Source organism: Punica granatum, chromosome 2 (genome assembly GCF_007655135.1).
Source record: "Punica granatum isolate Tunisia-2019 chromosome 2, ASM765513v2, whole genome shotgun sequence".
NCBI lineage: Eukaryota > Viridiplantae > Streptophyta > Magnoliopsida > Myrtales > Lythraceae > Punica > Punica granatum.
The window spans coordinates 33426811-33436880 of record NC_045128.1 but is presented as its reverse complement, the minus strand read 5'-3'; the positions used below and the strand labels follow the sequence as shown (position 1 = coordinate 33436880).

At 38.1% G+C, this 10070-nt stretch overlaps 1 protein-coding gene across 1 annotated transcript; it reads left to right on the top strand.

Annotated features, from left to right (window-relative positions):
• The first annotated feature begins 293 nt into the window (after positions 1 to 293).
• LOC116193891 (receptor-like protein EIX2) lies at positions 294 to 2380 on the top strand. Its single transcript, XM_031522634.1, has 2 exons — positions 294 to 1241; positions 2291 to 2380. Exons 1-2 carry the CDS (start codon positions 294 to 296, stop codon positions 2378 to 2380), a joined length of 1038 nt encoding a protein of 345 aa, XP_031378494.1.
• The last annotated feature ends 7690 nt before the right edge of the window (positions 2381 to 10070 follow it).

Here is a 10070-nt window from a genome sequence, read left to right as displayed (position 1 = left end):
CACTTGGCTAATCTCACGAGCTTGACTTGGTTGGACATTTGTCAAATGACTTGAGCGGAGAAATTTCTTTGTGCAATATGAAGTCCTTACAAGGCTTTGACCTCTCAAATAACAAATTGTCTGGGACACTCCCAGAGGGTTGGAAAAGGTTAAGCCAACTGCAAGAAATAAACTTGGGGAACAACCAGTTCAGTGGCCTAGTTTCAATATCCTTATGCTCTATAAAAGAGCTGTCCTTTTTGGGGCTACACGACAATGCATTCAGTGGGAGTATCCCCAAATGCGTAAGCACTATGACTTATCTTGATGTGCTTGATCTGAGTCGAAATAAATTGGCTGGTCGAATCCCCTCCTGGATTGGTCGCATGGTTGAGCTCAAGGTGTTGAATCTTCAGTTTAATTCCTTCTATGGGGAGATTCCTGTGAGCATATGCAAACTCGGATACCTTCGAGTTTTAAACCTCGCGCACAACAACCTCTCTGGAAGCATCCCCCTTTGCTTTGACAACTTAACCACCATGTCCGACCCAAAGTACCCTGTTCAGACAAACAACTCTTATTGGTTTGGAGTTGAGGTCCAAATGAAGAGCATAACCCAAGTATACACCAGTGCACTCCGGTATCTTTTCTCCATTGACCTTTCAAATAACAAATTAAATGGAGATATTCCAACTGGTTTGACACGACTCTGCAACCTTGAAAATCTGAACCTATCACAAAATGATCTCGAGGGAGGAATCCCTCCAGAGATTGCCGATATGAAGAGGCTGGAGTCTTTTGATTTGTCCATTAACCAACTCTCAGGCCCCATACCCCGGAGCTTATCCGAATTAGACTCCCTGGGTTATCTGAACTTGTCATTTAATCAATTATCCGGTCCCATTCCCTCGATTGCCCATCTAAGTACATTTACAAATGAATCATATATCAGGAATGATGCACTCTACGGGCCTCCACTTTCAAAGAATTGCTCGGGAGATCATGGTCAATCTGAAGATATTCACAATCAACACGGTGATGATTCGGCAGGTAAAGACGAGTCCTATGACCGTTGGTTATATGCAGGCATCGCACAGGGCTTTGCCACGGGATTCTTGGGAGTTTGTTGCTCATTATACTTCAAGCATTCTTGGAGGCAGTCCTTCTTTCTTTGGTCGGACAAAATTATCACCCAATTGCTTGTGAGGGTAGAGATTAAGCTGCAAAAACTTACCCGAAAATGCAAAATGAACCCAAATCAGGTGAGTCCTTGCCTCTCCATCACTCCCTCCTCCCCATTCCCAAATCCTTAGCAGTTCTGATCTTATACCGGCCCTTTGGGGCAAGTTGCAGGTGAGAACTGACAATATCCAGCAATGAGAAGCACTTGCAACGATAGCTATTTCAAAGGTACCTCCAAGTTTTTTTTTTTTTAATCCCTTTTCGTTTTCTGGTTATGAACTTTTCTCATTGGGGGCTTTCTTTGCTGCAACAAACCTTTAAAATGTCACACTTATGGCTTCTTAGTTTATCTCAACTATAAAGTTTGAAGTCCTTCCTATTTAAAGTTTGAAATCTTCTTAGTTCGGTAAAAATCACATTGAAGCCCCAGTGGTCTAAAACCAAGCTATTTTTGCGTTCCATGTTTAGTTTAAGACTTGCACTGATATTTAGTTTACGAGTTATTGCGAATGCCTGACCATGTAATGAAAGTATCCATGGTCAATTATTCATGATGTAGGTCTGGGTAATGTGCATTGGGATTGGAATTTCATCATTTTAAAAGCTTGCTTTGTCCATTATCTCAAAGTCTCAACTGATCCTAGGGGCCTTCGGGCATGAAGATAATTGTAACCATAGACATGTTTTCTTCTTTACATGGATGCACTAAGAGCTTATGATATTTTCAATCTCCCGAAAGGTACTCACTATTGACATCTCATGTCTGATATTCAGCAATAAAATGAAGTCCAAAGTGAAGAGACGGTTCATCTATGAAGACTCCGGCAATTGCACTGTGGGCTAATCGTCGTGATGTAATGTTTAGGATCTTATGTATAAGTGAGCAAGTGAGGGCTTCTTTCATGTTTCATCAACAAAAAAGCTGTATGTTATTTGTATTTCTGTTGATCAGTTGTCACGTCGCTACAGTTGTCATCTTCTGTAATCAGTTAAGCCAAGAACTTTGTACAAAAAGCAATTTCCGGTTACTTAAAACAACAGATGAGGAATAACTACAAAACAAAGAAGCAGTGCCCAATAGCCAAGGCTTGGGCAATCCTCTCTTTCTCGGCTTTTGTATATTTTTCAGTTGCAGAAAGAGCCTCGACCATGGGCTGTGACCGGCCACACCATGAATTTGTTAGTGCCTTGGACATTGAGTGGTCAAGAGAGCTCCTGATGAGTGCACTTTCTCTGGATGCTTTCTTCAGAGGTTTGATTGGGCTTCCCTTAGTCAAACCTCCGAGGTGCTTCATTAACCGAAGATAAACCAAAGATACCAGCTTCTCAAGTAATTACTGCATCATACTCCTCCACTTTGTATTTCAGATCAAACAGAACACAAGCTAGCCATCATAATATAGTACAGTTCAAACCAACAGAGAAGTACGAATAACGGCCCTTTCCACATGCATCATATTTTCTTTCTTCGAAAATACAACGGTAACTGTTGAGGGTAAGCTTCAAATTTCCTGACCAAACCTATGTTATGAAAATGGAAAATATACATACAACAGGGAGGATGATCGCCCTGCAAGCAAGATAATTTTCTCCTAGATCTGCAACATTAAGTTACATTTACCTGTCCACACCAGCCTTCAGAGTATCTTCTTCCTTCAAGCTCCACATCTTCCTTGGCCAACGTTTAGAAACATTTTTGTGTTCAACCTTCCTTAATGGGGAAACGACTATTCCTTTAGAAGTATGATGTTGTGGTCGATCCTTTTGCCTCAGGCTAGTCATCCCACTATAAGAATAGTCAGATTAGAAAACATCCCCAGAACACAACTTCGTTATTTTATTTTTAAAGATAACATAAAAGGGAGAATTACAGCTGGGTAACACCTTCGCAGCAAACAAAAGGATAACGGAAGATGTGATATTGCCAAAGGTTACCCAAGTAAAGAGCAATACAAAAGAACTCGTGCAAAGATTGACCGATGCTGCTTAAGGACCTAACACCAAGATAAAATGGACTGGTGCTGCTAGGCTACCGACATGAAAGAAACAAGACATTTCTCTTCCCATACAATAACATAATTACACTTAATTAAAACCGCAATACTAAATAAAACACCGGCAAAACATGTAATACACAATATATAACTTCGATGCATGAAAATTGAGTGTTATGCAAGATATTCAGTTTTGACAAGGGATGTCATCAGGAAGATATTTGACCATAATAAGGAGATATCTGACGCGTTTAGTTGGAGCGGTTCTTTTCCAACGGGCTGCGTCCAGTTAGGACGATCAGAGGGCCACAATGTTGAGCCTTACAATTCCCCAGCCTTGACGGAGCAACATCAGTAGCACTCTTCTCCAAAAATGGTTCAGTTGCACTAACATCTTTTCCAATCTGATCTAGTGGCATTGGCTTGGGATTTGGAGCCGTATTGGCACCATCAGGCACCAGAGATGCTGGCACTCGCATTGCCTTGGGGATAGGATCCTTCACTGCTACTTGCAGCTTCAAAGAACTTAATTTGAATGCCTAACAGAGGATTAGGTAGACAACCAAACCTGGCAATTGAACCGATAGTTGCTTGGAGCAGAAGGCGAGAAAGTGAGAGTTTCTCTCGCGTTCAGCTAGCAAAGGAGGTCGGGTCCATTCATTTTGTAGACTGCACAGTCAGTATTATAAGCCAGTCGACTGGTTGTTTCTCTTGTCAAGATTTATGCTAATCATTTAAGCATCTCAACTTTAGTAGGGGAACGAAGGCGTTCTGCTTTGCCTTTTTCTGGAGAATCTGGTCACGAACCCCAGCAAGTCACTATTCCAATATCGGTAATCTCGACTCGAGGGCAAGTTCCATAACATTCCAATTTTTATCAGATGTCTGTAAAGATATATTACAAGATTATTACACAATATGGTCATTTAAAATGTCCTGCAAGCAATCTATTCTAGGCCATCAACATTCTTATGTTATGTCTCATTGAAAGATCACACAAAATAGTAATTTTTATCAGATGTCCGTAATAATCTCTTTGCCGCTGCCACCAACAATCTCTTTGCTCGCCATCTGATAAAAATTATTAATAATAATTTGTCATCAATTTTTTGAATTAATATAATCTACAAAAGATTTTGATTTATCATCCAAATCAAACAGTTTGTAGGCTCAGACTAATAGATGAAATTTTCTCTATCTTTAAGTTTTTATAAAAAAAAATTAATCTAAAATTTTTAAGTTTTAAATTTTTATAACTTTATAATTACAATTTTTAAAATATTTAATTTTAAATAAATATTTTTGATGAAATTTGGTTATTCACAAGATAACTTTTAGAATATTTGTAATATTTTTGGAATAAGATTTTGTGAAATTTGTAAGATTTTTTGAAATTTTAGTTTTTCAGACTTTTAATTTTAGAATTTTAATGCATTAAGCGAAGATGTAATCTCTGTATATAATATTTTGTATGATTTATTAACTGCATCTATCACCATATTTTGTATTTTTGGCACATTTCAATTTCAATAACTGTATGAATTACTAACATGTCATTAAATTAATTAAAGAGAGTATAGTGCATTGGCGTATGCCCTCGCTTGGTAATCAAGAGATTGCAGATTCGATACTCGATGCGGGACTATCCTTATCCGTTTATTAATTGTTAAGAAATCTATTTCATTGTACTAACATTATGGGTCTCCTTTATAGCTGAAAAATATATCATTAAATTACACTTTTACCTTCTTTAGTATAATTTTTTTTCTTATTTAGTAGTCATACATCTAATAATAAATTCTTATTAATTACAAATTCTGATTTTCAATAACTAAAAACACATAATCTTATATAAAATTGAATTTTTATTTATAGCTTGCCCTTGTTAACACAATAGTAATTCCCTCACAATCAACCACTTCCAACTGCCACCTGTACGCAATCGAGTGGATTTCAGTTCCTTAGGGTTGGACGACCCCGTACTTTACTCTTCGATCGATCACGTTCACACTATTTTAAGTTTAGACTAGCTTATAAACAAATAAATAAAAAAAAGTGTAGATCAACTCTGTCCTATTCAAGCTATCTCACAATTACCTTCGTCTTCACATATATTCTCGAAAGTCGTAGCCTCGGTTTGTACATAAAAAATGGAATAGGAAGAATTGGAATGAATTTTTATAGTGAAATTATATTGAGAAAAAAATAATTATTTTTAAGTTGAATTAGAAATGTGACGGATTATATAAATTATATTTTTAAATATATACAATTGAAAGAAAATAAATATATAATGCACATAAAATTTAGCATAGATATGGTGAAATCAGCATTCCTTAAATTTGGCGTGTTTTGCATAACTTTTTTAGTTTTTTTTGGTATTTTTTTTTTGAAGTATTGTATTGTATATTAGTGGTTGGTTGGGGGGAGGATTGAGCAAAACAAACAAGCCAAGCACGCGCCGTCTACGCGTTAACTGATTGAGACAGACAGACGGTGGCCCCCTCAAACAATCCCCCTGTGTTCTCTCTAATCTCATTGCTATAACTTCCTTAATCAAACTCAAAATCTCCTTTTTCCATCCGAATATTCTCGGCAAAGCCAAACAACCCCTCCACTAAACCTAACTTATGGCGTCTGAATTCCCGTTACTCACTAAATTAAACCTTCGTACTTGCTCCTCCTCGACCTCCTGTTCCCGTTAGAACACCCACCAAGCTATATTTGCAGCATCAATTCATTGTTTGATACCTTACCCTATTTCCGAGTTCTCGATTTTCAGTTCCAGCATCTTGGAGTGGATCTTGCCCGGTGGAGTGATCAGACATGGTGAAGAAGAAGAGCGAGAATGTTCCAAAGGACATCAACCACCTCCACCAGCACCCCCACCAGAAGCATGGTAGGAGCCGACCATGCGGTGGCATGGCCCAATCAAGTTGTTGTTGCCCGTGTCTTGGGGATCGAGAGGTGCCTGTTCGTGTCGTGTTATCTGGTGATTCAGTGCTTCCGATTGGACGAGGGCCGGTACCTCCACCACCACTACAGGCATTTCTATTGATTCCCCCAATTTGTTTTCTTTTCCAGTCTTAGGAAAGATGAAGTGTCAAGAGCCGGAATTAGAACAGAAGAAAGCATTGACAAAGACGAGAATTGGCCAGAAGTGCTTGCGTTTGTTATTCATTCATACGGTATGTATACACCAAAGTCTAATGAAATAAAAGGAAAGAGTTATCCACAGCTAAAACTAAGGCTATCCTAGTAAAATATGTAAAGATATATATACATAATTTATAATAGGAAGAAAATCTTCCCATAATACTCCCCCTCAAGTTAAAGAATGAGGATTACGAATTCCCAACTTGTCGAGGAGAAAACGAAATTGATTACGTCCAAGTGCCTTAGTGAAGATATCGGCCAGTTGAAAGCGCGTAGACACATGGGATGTTTCTATAACTTCATATCGCAGATGTTGCCTAATGAAGTGACAATCTATCTCAATGTGTTTGGTGCGCTCATGAAAGACTGGGTTAGAGGCGATGTGAAGAGCCACCTGATTATCACAGAATAAACGCATCGGGCCTGCATGATAAATGCCAAGAGAACTAAGGAGACAACGAAGCCATAGGAGTTCACTAACAATGGCTGCCATAGCTCGATATTCGACCTCGGCGGAAGACTTGGAAACCGTCGTTTACTTTTTAGTCTTCCAAGAGATGGGGCTTCCTCCCAAAGTGATGAAATATCTAGTTAAAGACCATCGAGTCATGGGGCAACTAGCCCAATCCGCAACACAATAAGCCGTTAAAGACAGTGATGTAGGCCGAAGAAAAATTCCTTGTCCAGGAAATTGCTTGAGATAGCGAAGCACTCGCATAGCGGCTTCCTAGTGTCCCTGGCGAGGATCTTGCAAGATAGAATATGGACAGGATAACAAAGCTCAGGCCCAGTGATGGTGAGATACAAGAGGCGACCAATGAGACGACGATACTGTCCCAAATCAGAAATGGAATTGCCACTGTCTTGAGATAACTGGTGTTGTTGTTCCATCGGAAAATAGGCAGGTCGAGAACCTAACATGCCAGCCTCAGTGAGAATATCCAGAGCGTACTTACGCTGATTGAGGAAGAGACCAGAACTGCTGCGAATAATCTCTATCCCCAAAAAATAAGACAAAGGACCTAGGTCCTTAATGTGGAAGCATTGATGAAGATAATTCTTAAAGCGAGCACATGAGACAGAATTATTAGTCACGATGATCATATCATCCACATAAACAAGGACGGCCAGAAAAACACTAGCATGAGAGTAGGTGAAAAAAGAGTGATCAGCCTCTGTCTGCTGAAAGCCATACTGAATGAAAGCTGCGGCGAACTTGAAATACCAATTGCGAGAGGCTTGACGGAGACCATATAGAGACTTCCGTAGCCAACAAACCTGATTAGTATGAGCTGAACGAAAACGGGGAGGGAGTGACATGTAAACCTCCCCATCCAAGTCGCCATGGAGAAAAGCATTGTTAACATCGAGCCGATGCATCACCCACTGCTTAGCAATAGCAATAGTCAATAGACAACATATTGATATCAGTTTTGCTACTGGAGCGAAAGCCTCGTGGAAATCTACTCCCTCGATTTGCGTGAATCCCTTAGCCACGAGCCGAGCTTTGTAACGTTCTACAATATCATCTGCCCGTCTTTTAATCTTGAAAACCCATTTACAGTCAATGAGTTTCTTCCCAGGAGGAAGTGACTGGAGAACCCAAGTACTTTTATCCTCAAGAGCACGAATTTCATTGGCCATAGCGAGACGCCATTGTGGATCCGTAACTGCTTGTGAGTAAGTTCTTGGCTCCGTGTCGGAATCAATAGCAGCAAAGAAAGATAATTGTGTGGCATCAATGTCAGAATATGTAAGAAAATACTCTAGAGGATGAAACGTATCTAAAGAGTGCAATGGAGTGGGTGATTTGATGGGGAGGGGATAATCAAAGTGGCGAGCAGTGTGGGAGATATCTGACGCGTTTAGTTGGAGCTGTTCTTTTCCAACGGGCTGCGTCCAGGTAGGACGATCAGAGGGCCACAATGTTGAGCCTTACAATTCCCCAGCCTTTGACGGAGCAACATCAGTAGCACTCTTATCCAAAAATGGCTCAGTTCCACTAACATCTTTTCCAATCTCATCTCGTGGCATTGGCTTGGGATTTGAAGCCGTATTGGCACCATCAGGCACCAGAGATGCTGGCACTCGCGTTTTCTCGGGGATAGGATCCTTCACTGCTACTTGCAGCTTCAAAGAACTTAATTTGAATGCCTAACAGAGGATTAGGTAGACAACCAAACCTGGAGATTGAACCGATAGTTGCTTGGAGCAGAAGGCGAGAAAGTGAGAGTTTCTCTCGCGTTCAGCTAGCAAAGGAGGTCGGGTCCATTCATTTTGTAGACTGCACAGTCAGCATTATAAGCCAGTCGGCTGATTGTTTCTCTTGTCAGGATTTATGCTAATCATTTAAGCATCTCAACTTTAGTAGGGGAACGAAGGCGTTCTGCTTTGCCTTTTTCTGGAGAATCTGGTCACGAACCTCAGCAAGTCACTATTCCAATATCGGTAATATCGACTCGAGGGCAAGATCCATAACATTCCAATTTTTATCAGATGTCTGTAAAGATACATTACAAGATTATTACAAAATATGGTCATTTAAAATGTCCTGCGAGCAATCTATTCTAGGCCATCAACATTATTATGTTATGTCTCATTGAAAGATCACACAAAATAATAATTTTTATCAGATTTCCGTAATAATCTTTTTGCCGCTGCCACCAGCAATCTCTTTGCCCGCCATCTGATAAAAATTAATAATAATAATTTTTATCGACAATTTTTTGAATTAATATAATCTACAAAATATTTTTATTTATCATCCAAATCAAACAGTTTGTAAGGCTCAGATTAATAGATGAAATTTTCTCTATCTTTAAGTTTTTATAAAAAAAATTAATCTAAAATTTTTAAGTTTTTAAATTTTTATAACTTTATAATTACAATTTTTAAAATATTAAATTTTAAATAAATATTTTTGATGAAATTTGGTTATTCACAAGATAACTTTTAGAATATTTGTAATATTTTTGGAATAAGATTTTATGAAATTTGTAAGATTTTTTGAAATTTTAGTTTTTCAGATTTTTAATTTTAGAATTTTAATGCATTAAGCTAAGATGTAATATCTGTATATAATATTTTGTTTGATTTATTATCTGTATCTATCACCATATTTTGTATTTTTGGTACAATTCAAATCAAATAATTGTATGAATTACTAACATGTTATTAAATTAATTAAAGAGAGTATAGTGTATTGGCGTATGCCCTCGCTTGGTAATTAAGAGATTGCAGATTCGATACTCGATGTGGGACTATCCTTGTCCGTTTATTAATTGTTAAGAAATCTATTTCATTGTACTAGCATTATGGGTCTTCTTTATAGCTGAAAAATATATCATTAAATTACACTTTTATCTTCTTTAGTATAATTTTTTTTCTTATTTAGTAGTCATACATCTAATAATAAATTCTTATTAATTACAAATTCTGATTTTCAATAACTAAAAACACATAATCTTATATAAAATTGAATTTTTATTTATAGCTTGACCTTGTTAACACAATAGTAATACCCTCACAATCAACCACTTCCAACTGCCACATGTACGCAATCGAGTGGATTTCAGTTCCTTAGGGTTGGACAATCCCGTACTTTACTCTTCAATCGATCACGTTCACACAATTTTAAGTTTAGACTAGCTTATAAACAAACAAAAGTGTAGATCAGCTCTGTCCTATTCTAGCTATCTCACAATTACCTTCGTCTTCACATATATTCTCAAAAGTCATAGCATTGGTTTGTACAAAAAA

Excerpts from the sequence above, each read along its gene's own strand:
- LOC116193891 (XM_031522634.1), top strand. The coding sequence starts at position 294 with ATGACTTATCTTGATGTGCTTGATCTGAGTCGAAATAAATTGGCTGGT. Across the intron at positions 1,242-2,290 it reads GCAAAATGAACCCAAATCAG|TTGCAGAAAGAGCCTCGACC; the intron begins GTGAGTCCTTGC and ends TATATTTTTCAG.